This window comes from Dysidea avara, chromosome 5, assembly GCF_963678975.1.
Source record: "Dysidea avara chromosome 5, odDysAvar1.4, whole genome shotgun sequence".
NCBI classification, from domain to species: domain Eukaryota; kingdom Metazoa; phylum Porifera; class Demospongiae; order Dictyoceratida; family Dysideidae; genus Dysidea; species Dysidea avara.
The window spans coordinates 12,942,680-12,957,873 of record NC_089276.1 but is presented as its reverse complement, the minus strand read 5'-3'; the positions used below and the strand labels follow the sequence as shown (position 1 = coordinate 12,957,873).

Here is a 15,194-nt window from a genome sequence, read left to right as displayed (position 1 = left end):
TAATAACAACAATTCAGGTGAATTTGGTGCGAAGACCAAGCGGCACCAAAATTCACCTGAATTGTCGTTATTAAAATTTAACCATTAACCTACCATCACAGCCATTTCTTGGCCGCCACCTTGGATTTCACATCTTTTTTCACCATGGCCTTTTTGGGGGCCGCACCTTTTTTTACAGCTTGGCTGTTTTTGATTAGATATCACTTCTTTTTGTATTTGCATACTGCAAAGCCGGCCTATGGCTGGCTTTGGGGCTTTTTTAACCCATGTGTATTTTCTTCACCACAGGAGGAAGAAAAGAACTTCAGATTTTTAACACTTCAATTATTTTTGATTTTATTAATAATTATACAAATTATATACATATCAAGACACACGGTAGTGTGTCGTGCGGCCCAAGAAGCCGGCGCGCAACCCCGTGAGTATATTGACAGGAAGAAACAAAACGCAATTTTCGCACCTCCGTAGCTCTGTGCTGCCTTAATGAAACAAGACAAATTTTTCTGTGTAGATTCCCTCCAACTTCAGTACTCCACATTCCAAATTTGAGCGAAATCGCTTCAGGAATTCCTGAGATATGCGACTTCAAAAATTGGCTTAGTTTCTTCGGTTTTTTTTTCTTCTTATTTTTCTTCCTCTTTTCGCACACTTACAAAAACTGCTATAAAACGCGAACGCGTTAACCGATTGTCTTGAAATTTGGCACACAGAAGGGGGGTATAAAGGCGCATCTCGGTACCAACTTTGGCTGGAATACCATAAACAGGCAAAGAGTTATGAGTGATTATGCACGAAAAATAACACCAATATGTTGTCACGCCTACAGGGTAAACCGCGTATGGGAAGAAGCTGAAAATCGGTGGGTGAATAGGTTAACTATTGAACCTCAAACCTTTTGTGGTTTGAAAGAAATCGAGCTAAAAACCTGGAAGATACAGCGAAAAAATCAACAGTGTGTAACAATTACGCAATCGAGATTAGCTATTTTTTTATTATTTTATTTTATTATTATTATTATTATGCTTGCCACGCCTACCAGATAAACCACTTGGGGTAATGCTTTGAAAATCGCTGTACAGATGGAGTTATCATCTTAGAAAAGCTCTTCAATGGTGTAGAAGAATCAGACTTAAAGCCACGGAGTTATAACACGAAATCCAACTTGGTGTAGCAAGTGCGAGATCGAGATACTCTAATAGAGCAGTCATCCTAATAGAGCAGTCACCCTGAACAGAATTCAAGAGATCAGTTAGAAATAAGTAACCTGTATAGAGATCAGCTACAAACAAATCACCCTGTAGAGAGTTCAGCTACAAACAATTCACCCTGTTCAGACATCAGTTAGAAGAAGTTTTCTTGTAGAGAGTTCAGTTACAAACAAATCACCCTGTTGAAAGATCAGCTAGAAGATGTCACCTTGTAGATAGTTCAGTTACAAAGAAACCACCATGTAGAGAATTCAGCTACAAACTAGTGACCCTGTAGATACATCAGCTAGAAGAAGTTACCTTGTAGAGAGTTCAGCTGCAAAGAAACCATTCTGTAAAGAGCTCAGCTGCAAACAAATCACCTATACAGAATTCAGCTACAAACAAATCACCCTGTAGAGAGATCAGCTAGAAGAAGTTACCTTGTAGATAGTTCAGCTACAAACAAATCATTCTGTAGAGAGATCAGCTAGAAGAAGTTACCTTGTAGATAGTTCAGCTACAAACAATTCACCCTGTACAGAGCTCAGTTAAAAGAGGTTTCCTTGTAGAGAGTTCAGCTACAGACAAATCACCCTGTAGAGAGATCAGTTAGAAGAAGTTACCTTGTAGATCGTTCAGCTACAAACAATTCACCATGTAAAGAGATCAGCTAGAAGAAGTTACCTTGTAGAGAGTTCAGCTACAAAGAAACCATCATGTAGAGAATTCAGCCACAAACAAATCATGTATAGAGAGTTCAGCTACAAACAAATCTCCCTGTAGAGAGATCAGCTAGAAGAAGTTTCCTTGTAGAGAGTTCTGCTACAAACAAATCATCCTGTAGAAAGATCAGCTAGAAGAAATCACCTTGTAGAGAGTTCAGCTTCAAAGCAACAATCATGTGAGAGTTCAGGTACAAACAAATTGTCCTGTAGAGAGATCAGCTAGAAGAAGTTACCTTGTAGAGAGTTCAGCTACAAAGAAACCATCATGTAGATAGTTCAGGTACAAACAAATCACCCTGTAGAAAGATCAGCTATAGAAGAAATCACCTTGTAGAGAGTTCAGCTACAAAGAAACTATCATGTAGAAAGTTCAACTACAAACAAATCACCCTGTAGGAAGATCAGCTATAGAAGAAATCACCTTGTAGAGAGTTCAGCTACAAAGAAACCATCATGTAGAGAGTTCAGCTACAAACAAATCGGCCTGTAGAGAGATCAGCTAGAAGACATTACCTTGTAGAAAGTTCAGCTACAAAGAAACCATCATGTAGAGAGTTCAGCTGCAAACAAATCACCTGTAGAGAGTTAAGCTACAAACAAATCTCCCTGTAGAGAGATCAGCTAGAAGAAGTCACCTTGCAGGGAGTTCAGTTACAAAGAAATAAACCATGTAAAGAGTTCAGCTCCAAACAAATCACCTGTAGAGAGTTCAGCTAGAAACAAGTCACGCTGTAGAGAGATCAGCTAGAAACAAGTCACCTTGTAGAGAGTTCAGCTAGAAGAAGTCACATTGTAGAGCTACAAAGAAACTACCATGTAGAGTTCAGCTGCAAACAAATCACCTGTAGAAAGATTAGCTAGAAGAAGTTACCTTATAGGGAGTTCAGCTATGAACAGATCACCCTGTAGAGAGTTCAGCTACAAACAAATCACCCTGTAGAGAGTTCAGTTACAAAGAAACCACCATGTAGAGAGTTCAGCTGCAAAAAAAATCAATCACTCTGTTGAGAGTTCAGCTAGAAGAAGTCACCTTATAGAGAGTTAAGGTGCAAATAAATCACCCTGTAGAGAATTCAGCTACAAACAAATCACCCTGAAGAAAGATCAGCTAGAAGAAGTTACCTTGTGGAGAGTTCAGCTACAAAGAAACCACCATGTAGAGAGTTCAGCTGCAAACAAATCACCTGTAGAGAGTTCAGCTAGAAACAAGTCACCCTGTAGAGAGATCAGCTAAAAACAAGTCACCCTGTAGAGAGTTCAGCTAGAAGAAGTCACATTGTAGAGAGTTCAGCTACAAAGAAACTACCACGTAGAGAGTTCAGCTGCAAACAAATCATCCTGTAGAGAGTTCAGCTAGAAGAAGTCACCTTTTAGAGAGTTCAGCTACAAAGCAACCACCATGTAAAGAGTTCAGCTGCAAAAAACTCAATCACCTTGTAGAAAGATCGGCTAGAAGAAGTTACCTTGTAGAGAGTTCAGCTACAAAGAAACCACCATGTAGAGAGTTCAGCTGCAAACAAATCACCTGTAGAGAGTTCAGCTAGAAACAAGTCACCCTGTAGAGAGTTCAGCTAGAAGAAGTCACATTGTAGAGAGCTCAGCTAAAATGAAACTCCCATGTAGAGAGTTCAGCTGCAAACAAATCACCCTGTAGAGAACTCAGCTACAAACAAATATGCAGTGTAAAAAGATCAGCTAGAAGAAGTTACCTTGTAGTGAGTTCAGCTACAACGAAACCACCATGTAGAGAGTTCAGCTACAAACAAATCACCTGTAGAGAGTTCAGCTAGAAACAAGTCACCCTGTAGAGAGATCAGCTAGAAACAAGTCACATTGTAGAGAGTTCAGCTACAAAGAAACCACCATTTAGAGAGTTCAGCTGCAAACAAATCACCCAGTAGAAGGTTCAGCTATGAACAGATCACCCTGTTGAGAGTTCAGTTAGAAACAAGGAATCCTGTAGAGAAATCACCTAGAAGTATCGCCTTGTAGAGAGTTCAGCTACAAACAAATCACCTGTAGAGAGTTCAGCTACAAACAAATCACCCTGTAGAGAGATCAGCTAGAAGAAGTCACCTTGTAGAGAGTTCAGCTATAAAGAAACCACCATGTAGACAATTCAGCTGCAAACAAACACCCTGTAGAGAACTCAGCTACAAACAAATTGCCCTGTAGAAAGATCAGCTAGAAGAAGTTACCTTGTAGGGATTTCAGCTACAAACAAATCACCCTGTAGAGAGTTCAGCTACAAAGAAACCATTCTGTAAAGAGCTCAGCTGCAAACAAATCACTTGTACAGAATTCAGCTACAAACAAATCACCCTGTAGAGAGATCAGCTAGAAGAAATTACCTTGTAGATAGTTCAGCTACAAATAAATCACCCTGTAGAAAGATCAGTTAGAAGAAGTTACATTGTAGAGAGTTCAGCTACAAAGAAACCACCATGTAGAGAGTTCAGCTGCAAAGAAATCACCCTGTAGAAAATTCTGCCAGAAACAAATTACCCTGTAGAAAGATCAGTTAGAAGAAGTTACCTTTTAGAGAGTTCAGCTACAAAGAAACTATTCTGTAAAGAGCTCAGCTGCAAACAAATCACCTATACAGAATTCAGCTACAAACACATCACCCTGTAGAGAGATCAGCTAGAAGAAGTTACCTTGTAGATCGTTCAGCTACACAAACAATTCACCCTGTAGAGAGAGCAATTAGAAGAAGTCACCTTGTAGAGTGTTCAGTTATAAAGAAACCACCATGGAGATTTCTGTAATCAATATATGTGACTGGATGTGCGAAAAGGGGTCTTCCACAAACATCCAATTCCATAAACGTTGGAGACCATAACTCAGTGTTCAAGTAACATATTAACCTGAACATTTCACCATGTATTCAGCTATAGTGGTGCTCACTACTGCCCAAATTTCAAGGCAATAGCTCTTTCCAATCTGAAGTTATCAATTGTCAAAGTTGGCAAATTGGATGTGTGTGGAAGACCCCTTTTCGCAAATCCGGTCACATATGTATTATACAGCATATATAATTTGTACATTTACTGATAAAATATTTAATGTACATCTACTTCATCTTTTCTTCTTCCTGTAGTAAAGAAAAAAACATAGGTTAAAAAAGTCCCAAAGCTGGCCATAGGCCGGCTTTGGGGTATACAAATACAAAAAGAAATGAAATCTAATCCAAAACAGCCAAGCTGTAAAAAAAGTGTGCGGCCCTCAGAAAGGCTATGGTGAAAAAAGATGTGAAATCCAAGGTGGCGGCCAAGAAATGGCTGTGATGGTAGGTTAATGGTAAAAATTTTAATAATGACAATTTAGGTAAATTTTGTGAAGTGGCACAAAAATTCACCTGAATTGTCGTTATTAAAATTTTTACCATTAACCTACCATCACAGCCATTTCTTGGCCGCCACCTTGGATTTCACATCTTTTTTCACCATAGCCTTTTTGAGGGCCGCACACTTTTTTTACAGCTTGGCTGTTTTGGATTAGATATTTATTACATGCCCATTATTCCCCACAGGATATTTTTTTGCAGCTGATCTCTCTACTGGGTGACTTGAAATGTAGCTGAACTATATACAGGATGGTTTCTTTATAGCTGAACTCTCTACAAGGTGACCTCTTCTAGCTGGTCTCTCTACAGGGTGATTTGTTTCTAGCTGAACTCTCTACAGGTGATTTGTTTGCAGCTAAACTCTCTAAATGGTGGTTTCTTTGTAGCTGAACTGTCTACATGATGGTTTCTTTGTAGCTGAACTCTCTATAAGGTGACTTCGTCTAGCTGAACTCTCTACAGGGTGATTTTTTTTTAGCTGAACTCCCTACAGAGTGATTTGTTTGTAGCTGAACTCTCTACATGATGGTTTCTTTGTAGTTGAACTCTCTACAAGGTGACTTCTTCCAGCTGATCTCTCTACGGGGTGATTTGTTTCTACCTGAACTCTCTACAGGTGATTTGTTTGCAGCTAAACTTTCTACATGGTGGTGTAACTGAACTCTCTACATGATGGTTTCTTTGTAGCTGAACTCTCTACAAGGTGACTTCTTCTAGCTGATCTTTCTACAGGGTGAATTGTTTGTAGCTGAACTATCTACAAGGTAACTTCTTCTAGCTGATCTCTCTACAGGGTGATTTGTTTGTAGCTGAACTCTCTACATGATGGTTTCTTTGTAGCTGAACTCTCTACAAGGTGGCTTCTTCTAGCTGATCCCTCTACAGGGGGATTTGTTTGTAGCTGAACTCTCTACAAGTGATTTATTTGTAACTGAACTCTTTATGTGGTGGTTTCTTTGTAGCTGAACTCTCTACAAGGTAACCTCTTCTAGCTTATCTCTCTACAGGGTGATTTGTTTCTAGCTGAACTCTCTACAGGTGATTTTTGCAGCTAAACACTCTACATAGTGGTTTCTTTGTAGCTGAACTCTCTACATAATGGTTTCTTTGTAGCTAAACTCTTTACAAGGTGACTTCTTCTAGCTGAACTCTCTATGGGGTAATTTCTTTGTAGCTGAACTCTCTACATGATGGTTTCTTTGTAGCTGAACTCTCTACAAGGTAACTTCTTCTAGCTGATCTTTCTACTGGGTGATTTGTTTGTAACTGAATTTTCGACAGGGTGATTTGTTTGCAGCTGAACTCTCTACATGGTGGTTTCTTTGTTGCTGAACTCTCTACAAGGTGAATTCTTCTACCTGATCTCTCTACAGGGTAATTTGTTTGTAACTGAACCCTGTACAAGGTGCATTTTCGTAGGTGATCTCACTGCAGGTTGATTCGTTTGTAGCTGAACTCACTAAAGGGTGATTTGTTTGTAGCTGAACTTCTTGCATTGTGTCTAGTTTCTAGCTGATCTCTCTACAGGTTGATTTGTTTGTAGCTGATCTCTCTGCAATTTGATTTGTGTGTAGCTGATCTCTCTGCAGGTTGATTTATTTGTAGCCAATCTCTCTACAGGGTAATTTGTTTGTAGCTGAACTATCTATAAGGTGATTTGTTTGTAGCTGATCTCTCTGCAGGTTGATTTGTTTTAGCTGAACTCTCTACAGGGTGATTTACTTGTAGCTGAACTCCTTACATTGTGTCTAGTTTCTAGCTGATCTCTCTACAGGGTGATTTGTTTGTAGCTGATCTCTCTACAAGTTGATTTGTGTGTAGCTGATCTTTCTACAGGTTGATTTGTTTGTAGCCGATCTCTCTACAGGGTAATTTGTTTGTAGCTGAACTCTCTATAAGGTGATTTGTTTGTAGCTGATCTCTCTGTAGGTTGATTTGTTTGTAGCTGAACTCTCTACAGGGTGATTTGCTTGTAGCTGAACTCCTTACATTGTGTCTAGTTTCTAGCTGATCTCTCTACAGGGTAATTTGTTTGTAGCTGATCTCTCTACAAGTTGATTTGTGTGTAGCTGATCTCTCTGCAGGATGATTTGTTTGTAGCCGATCTCTCTACAGGGTAATTTGTTTGTAGCTGAACTCTCTATTAGGTGATTTGTTTGTAGCTGATCTCTCTGCAGGTTGATTTGTTTTAGCTGAACTCTCTACAGGGTGATTGCTTGTAGCTGAACTCCTTGCATTGTGTCTAGTTTCTAGCTGATGTCTCTACAGGGTAATTTGTTTGTAGTTGATCTCTCTACAAGTTGATTTGTGTGTAGCTGATCTCTCTGCAGGATGATTTGTTTGTAGCCAATCTCTCTACAGGGTAATTTGTTTGTAGCTGAACTCTCTATACGGTGATTTGTTTGTAGCTGATCTCTCTGCAGGTTGATTTGTTTTAGCTGAACTCTCTACAGGGTGAATGCAGGGTGATTTGCTTGTAGCTGAATTCCTTGCATTGTGTCTAGTTTCTAGCTGATGTCTCTACAGGGTGATTTTTTTTGTAGCTGAACTCTCTACAGGGTTATTTGTTTCTAGCTTATCTCTCTACAGGTTGATTTGTGTGTAGCTGATCTCTCTACAAGCTGATTTGTTTGTAGCTGAACTCTCTATAAGGTGATTTGTTTGTAGCTGATCTCTCTGCAGGTTGATTTGTTTTAGCTGAACTCTCTACAGGGTGATTGCTTGTAGCTGAATTCCTTGCATTGTGTCTAGTTTCTAGCTGATGTCTCTACAGGGTGATTTTTTGTAGCTGAACTCTCTACAGGGTTATTTGTTTCTAGCTTATCTCTCTACAGGTTGATTTGTGTGTAACTGATCTCTCTACAAGCTGATTTGTTTGTAGCTGAACTCTCTATAAGGTGATTTGTTTGTAGCTGATCTCTCTGCAGGTTGATTTGTTTTAGCTGAACTCTCTACAGGGTGATTGCTTGTAGCTGAATTCCTTGCATTGTGTCTAGTTTCTAGCTGATGTATCTACAGGGTGATTTTTTGTAGCTGAACTCTCTAAAGGGTTATTTGTTTCTAGCTTATCTCTCTACAGGTTGATTTGTGTGTAACTGATCTCCCTACAAGCTGATTTGTTTGTAGCTGATCTCTCTGCAGGTTGATTTGTTTGTAGCTGATCTCTCTACAGGGTAATTTGTTTGTAGCTGAACTCTCTCCACAGTGACTTGTGTGTAGCTGAATTCTCTAGAGAGTGACTTAATTGTAGCTGAATTCTCTACAGGGTGCATGACTTGTTTATAGCTGAACTCTCTTCAGTGTGACTTGTAATGTTCTGAATCTCTACAGTGATATATATTTGTAGCTTAACTATCCACGGGGTGACTTGCTTCTTGCTGAACTGTCTATAAGATTAACTTTTTGCAGCTGAACTCCCTACAGAATAACTTGTAATGTAATAGAATTCTATAATGGAGTAAATAAATTAGCCGAATGCTCTATTAGGGTGACTGTTCTATTAGAATATCTCGATCTTCCATTTGCTACACCGAGTTGGCTTTCGAATCATAACTCAGTGGTTTGTAGTCCGATTCTTCTGTACTACTGCAAGGACTTTCTATGAAGAGTATTCCAGCTATACACCGATTTTCATCTCATTGCTCTAAGCGGTTTGCCTAGTAGGCGTAATAACTAATACTTTTTTATTCATAAAAATCGATCGCATAATTGTGACACAGGTTGGGTTTTGTGTCATATCTCCATGGTCTTTATCTCGATTCCTTTCAAACCACCAAAACGCACTCCTACGATGGTTACTCCATCTACATAGCAGTTTTCAACTCATTACATGAAGCGGCTTACCCTGTAGGCGTGACAACAAATCGATCTTGTTTTACGCGAATAATCGGTCATAACTCCTGAACCATCCATCGGATTTGCACCAAATTTGATGCTAGGATTCGCCTTTGGACTCCCTTTCTGTGTTCCAACGTTCAAGGCGATCGGAGCACGCGCTTGCGTTTTATAGCAATTTTTGCAAGTGTGCGAAAACACGAAGAAAAAAAACGAAGAAAAAAAACGAAGAAAAAAAATCGAAACTTTGGCAGCTGGTATCTTGGAAACGGCTGGAGCGATTTCCTTACAATTTGGAATGTAGACTCCCTTGGCTGGCGGGGAACTCTGTAGCAAATTTGGTTCCAATCGGATAAGGGACCATCGAGATACAAAGGTGTGAAAATGACGTTTTCTTTCTTCCTGTAAATATACTCACGGTGTGGGGCGCCGGCTTCTTGGGCCGCACGACACACTACCGTGTGTCTTGATTTTGACCATGCAGCACTGATTAGTTTTCAGAAGAGCTTAGTTCTCTTCCTTGCTGTTTTTATTTTTGTTATGGTACGCTTGTTGTATCATAAGTAAACAAATGATGAAATGTACTCTACTAGCTTCTCCTATAAGCAAGTACGTACATGGTTAAATTTCTGAGGGGGTAAACACTCCTAGATCTGGACCCCTACGCCGGAAATTGTACACTTCAGAGCAAGCTAATCTAAAGGTTCCATATGTCAAAATACGTACATATATGCTTGAGGAGAGTTCATATGTACTGCACAACACAACACAACACAGCCTAGGGATACTTGTGGTGGTGATCTGGTGGATTATTGCATGCTTTAAGTGATTGTGGTTCAAGGGAATGTAAAATGCTGAGTGGATATGTGCTTATCTTTGTGCTACAGGACTGCCTGACTGCTCTAATACAGTAATTGTGAATAAAACACAAAAAATAGACACGTGTTGATAAATATTTAAATTTAATGACATAAATTATAACTTAATAACATCCTTTATAATTTAGTGTCACTTGAAATACTCTAGGTTATTCTAAAGTTTCAAATTACTATTTAAAATGCCAAAATAGCAAAAAGGCATATTTCCGAGCCTTGGATGGCTTCCCAGCATGCATGCCTGAGGTGGATCCAATCAAAAATTTTAATCTAATGTGGTAAGGAACTCACAGAAAAAACATTGGTGCTTTTGTCAGTTGTGTCCACATTTTTTTGCTAAGCCACCTAACTAAATACGATAAACAGGCAGAGTTTTTATCGATTATTCACGAAAAATAACACCATTATGTTGTCACGCCTACAGGGTAAACCGCTTATGGGAAGAAGCTGAAAATTGATGGGTGAATAGGTTAACTATTGAACCTAAAACCTTTTGTGGTTTGAAAGAAATCAAGCTAACAACCAGGAAGATACAACGAAAAAACTAACAGTGTGTGACATTTATGCAATCGAGATTTAATTTAGCTAATAGAGCGTTTTCATCACGTGCGCATGCTCACGTCATTTTGTAGATTGCCCACGCGTCGGCCATTTTGTTGCACATGTTGAAATCTCAGTACTCCTGTGAATGGTCGCAATTATGACCTTGAATCTGTCGTCGTACGCTGCTGGTCTTCCACGTGATGCGAAAGATCGATATGTCAAGAAGATATCGCTGATAAACAACGTGGATCCTTTTCTGGGAGTGTTTCCAGGAGCCGGAGCAACGAGCGATTTACCCCCTGTGGACCTTACTGACTTGCTTTCGTATCTGGTTTTAAAGACTAGTTTCGTTACTATATCACAATTTAAAGGCCGTAAAAGTTTGGAAGCTTATAACCAATTTGTTTGCGGGTGGGTAAAAGATGTTGTTACAAGAAAGATTGCTGGAAAATATTTGACCACTGGCCGTGTAAGCTGTTACTGTAATATTGTACATAAGAATTAAATGTGACTATATACACTTATGCATATGCTAACACAGTACTGTCTAATAAAATTGCTATTGTTGTAGGTCCGTCATTCCCAAAGAGTAAGTGAACCTCCATTACGTTCCTGGATAATCATAGAGGAATCAGGAGAAATATGCTGCGCCCACTGCAATTGCATGGCAGGGCTTGGAGAAGTGTGTTCTCACATTGCAAGTATTTTGTTTTACCTTGAAGCTGTGGTAAAAATACAAGGTACTTCACCTACTTGCACTCAGGAGAAGTGCCAATGGATTATTCCATCCTTTCTGAAAAACGCTGAATATTTACCTATCAAAGATCTTGATTTTACATCTGCAAAGGGTAAAAAAAGGAAGTTGGATGAAGCAATAGACGAAGAAGGCAATGACGATGCTACTGAGCATGGAGCAACAGCTATGGGTAAAGAGTCTACGGCGTCAGAATTGGAAACATTGTTTGCAAATCTGAGTGTTGGAGGTACCAAGCCATTGGTTTTGTCATTGATTCCAGAACACTCTGATGAATATGTCCCAAAGTCTACCCTGGATACCTTTCCAGTACCTTTAAAGTCCCTACAACAATCAAGCCACATCACTTTAAGCTATCCAAGCTTATTGCAAGCTTGCAAGTCTATCGAAATTGAACTCACCTTAGAGATGGCACAATCAGTGGAAAAGGCAACCCGATCACAAAGTAACTCCAAGTTGTGGTTTGCATACCGTGCTGGAAGGGTGACGGCCTCACGGATGAAAGCTGTGTGTCATACGAATTTGGCTCATCCATCACAGTCACTAGTTAAGGGTATCTGCTATCCTGAGGCTTTTAGCTTTGCCAGCAAGCAGACGGAATGGGGATGCAAACACGAGAAACAAGCTCGAGATATTTATTGCAGAATTAATTCCAACTTGCATAATGATTTTAAAGTTTTGGATAGCGGACTGGTCATAAACCCACAATGGCCATTTATTGGGGCTTCCCCTGATGGGGTTATTGAATGTAGTTGTTGTGGAAAAGGTGTGCTGGAAATTAAATGTCCATATTGCCATAGAGACACTTCAGTGGTTGCTGCAGCTAGGGAGGATCCTAAATTTTGTCTGAAGGAGGTAAATGGCAAACTAACTTTAGTTGAGACACATTCTTATTATTATCAGGTTCAAACACAGCTGTTTGTTTGTGATGCACAGTACTCTGATTTTTGTGTATGCACGTTTGCCTCTGAAAGTGATCAAGACAATGTGTATATTGAACGGATTGAGAAAAACTTCTCATTTTGGCTTGAAGAATGTGTACCAAAAGCAGAAGAATTCTTTAGAACATGTCTTCTCCCAGAGCTTTTGGGAAACTGGTACACTAGGCCCACTGAATTTCCCAATGCTAACCTCGAAACATCAGATGCAAACAGTGAGCCTAAATACTGTTATTGTCGTGGGCCTGAAGATGGCACAACGATAGCTTGTGACAACCCTAATTGTCGATTTGAGTGGTTCCATTTTGAATGTCTCCAGTTAACTGCCATTCCTAAGGGTAAATGGTATTGCCCTGATTGTCGAAAATTGACACAATTTACGAGAAGCAAAAAGAAATAAATTCCCTGTGCTGTTCTCTTGCCACGCAAATAGTTAGAGCTGTTGTATTACTATGGTTTCTTGAATATAATCATAATTTTGTCATTGTTGTGATTTGTTGTGTTAAAGTTATTTACAATAATTCAATCAATTGGTACGATTGGATTACAAACATTAGTAAGAGCACAGCAAATGCGAATGATGCGGTCCAATAATGGAGTATCTTCTCCCTTTCTGATTATAACAAAATCAATCGGTATGGTGTCATGTAAAATGGAATATTTTTGCCGAACCATTCCGATTACACATTCTACATGAATCCTGACATTAGCGATTGTCCTGGTTTCCTCTATCTCAACTGCAGACAACTGATCTTTTCCTTTGGTGAATGCAGGAATGTGTAATCTGGCCTGCATCATACCAACAGATTCGCTAATATCAAACCCTCTGTCTGCCAACACAATGTCGCCTGGTAATAACTTCCTTAAAATCCCACTGTTTTCTGTCAAATGCTTGTCACTTACACGACCACCCCAGGCTTCTGAAACAAAAGCAACTGCTCCTTGGGGAACAATTCCAAGTAGTACTTTAGCAGTGTTCCTATGTTTATAATTGGACCAAGTTGATGATCGCGCCTTCAAATTGGATGGTCGTTCCAAAAAGATCTCAAAGCAATCTATCACAATTGCTACCTTCTTGCCAAATGATAGGCGAAAGCAATTGGGCATGGTCTTCTGTAAATTTTCCCTCTCAGGCCAAATGATGAGACCTTTTAGTCTGATGTCCATTTGCGTTATCCACTTGAGTAAAATTCTGGATACCGTCGATGGTGAAACATTGAACCGATAACTTAAATCTACCAAAGGCGGGTTGATTCTTAATTTCAGCATTACCACCATGAATTCTTGAAACTTTGTAAGTTTACATTGCGCAGATCTCTCACCTGGTAGTGTAATACACACATGATTGTAAATGGCTCTTAAAACTTTTAGATTTGGTAATCCAGTGTAAAAGCTCACAATGCTGTCATCCTTGAGAGACTCCTCACAAAAGGGAGGCAAGTGCAGTTCAAGTTTGGATGACAGCTCTTGAATTATCTCATGACATTTTAGTAATTCTTCTTTCAGCCTGGTCACTTCATCTGCACACTTACAACTGCCTTCAGTGCATGTAAAGGCAAGCATAGCTGATCTGACTTCTTCCTTTACCAGATCCTTAATGGAAATTGAAAACTCTTCAATCATTATCCTTTCTGTCACCAGCTCCATGGCAGCAGCCTCGATTTCAAACAACTGAAAGACATTAAAACCAATTTCATTGATCAGCTCACCAACAGTTTCATCAACGATTTCATTGTTAGCAATACTTATCACTTCAGATAACATTAACTGCTCCTCTTCTGCCTGCCGTTGTCTTTCAGCTCTTTTTCTAGCTCTGTCAGATCTCTTCACTTGCAGCTGTGTAGGCTGTGAACTTTGCTGGAGTTTATCATGTCCGAGGTGGAGTGTAGGGACCCAGTCTATGTTAGTTTCATCCATGGCTTTGGCTGGTTTACCGGAATGAAAGTGTTTCGAACAGATCATATAGTTTTGCATGTTGCTCTCGTCGAGATCATCCCGCGAAATAGCAGCAAGCCAAGCAGTTCTTCTTTTCAGTGACAGCTGATACTCTTGTTCTCCATAATGATACCTTATGGCAGGGATTCTGCTGAAAGAAACACGTCGTACTTTTGAATCAGAACGATTATTACAACCAAAAATCACACAAAGTCCCATCGCAACTACCTCGGCATGTGCAACAAAATGGCCGACGTGTGGGCAAGCTATAAAATTACGTAACCATGCGCACGTGATGAAAACGCTCTATAGAAAACGACTACTTGCCAGGCCTAACAGAAAAGCTGCTTGGGGTAATGCTTTGAAAATCGCTGTACAGATGGAGTAATCAACTTAGAAAGCTCTTCAATGGTGTAAAAGAATCAGACTTAAAGCCACGGAGTTATAACACGAAATCCAACTTGGTGTAGCAAGTGCGAGATCGAGATACTCTAATAGAGCAGTCATCCTAATAGAGCAGTCACCCTGAAGAGAATTGATTTGATTTGATTTATTATTTATCCTCTAGGTAATCAGCATAAGCCATTCTTCCTTACCAGAGCAACTAAGTACATATACAACACACAGAGCAAAACACAAACAAATTATACAAAAACAAACAAACAAACAAACAAAAAAAAATACATATAATAATACACAACACAGGACATGTAGTTACAAATTTAACACTCATAATTATTTAGCTAAGCATATAGATTTAGCATAATTAACAAAGATGGGACAAGTCAATGTACTAGGAAATGATGCTGTTGAATGGATTGAGTTCCAATAAGCAGAGGCACTACAGCGAAAATATTTCCTAGTTCTGGAGAGCTTAGAATTACAAATATTTGCAACATAATCACCACAGCATGTGTTGTATGAGTGCTGACGACCAAAGACAATTGAAAGATCTAATTGTAAAGTCACTTTTTGTTTGTAGTAGCGAAACATAGCAGCAATAGATTGTAATTGTATGATGTCAGGTACAGATAGCCAGTGCAGCTCTCTACGA

The 15,194-nt window shown here is 39.4% G+C and overlaps 2 protein-coding genes across 2 annotated transcripts; one reads left to right on the top strand and one right to left on the bottom strand.

Annotated features, from left to right (window-relative positions):
* Positions 1-10,595: 10,595 nt before the first annotated feature.
* LOC136256321 (uncharacterized) lies at positions 10,596-12,789 on the top strand. The gene is made up of 2 exons (XM_066049246.1): positions 10,596-10,982; positions 11,085-12,789. Exons 1-2 carry the CDS (start codon positions 10,659-10,661, stop codon positions 12,603-12,605), a joined length of 1,845 nt encoding a protein of 614 aa, XP_065905318.1. The 5' UTR covers positions 10,596-10,658; the 3' UTR covers positions 12,606-12,789.
* LOC136255009 (uncharacterized) lies at positions 12,728-14,359 on the bottom strand. Its single transcript, XM_066047730.1, has one exon. It carries the CDS (start codon positions 14,357-14,359, stop codon positions 12,728-12,730), a length of 1,632 nt encoding a protein of 543 aa, XP_065903802.1.
* Positions 14,360-15,194: the final 835 nt, after the last annotated feature.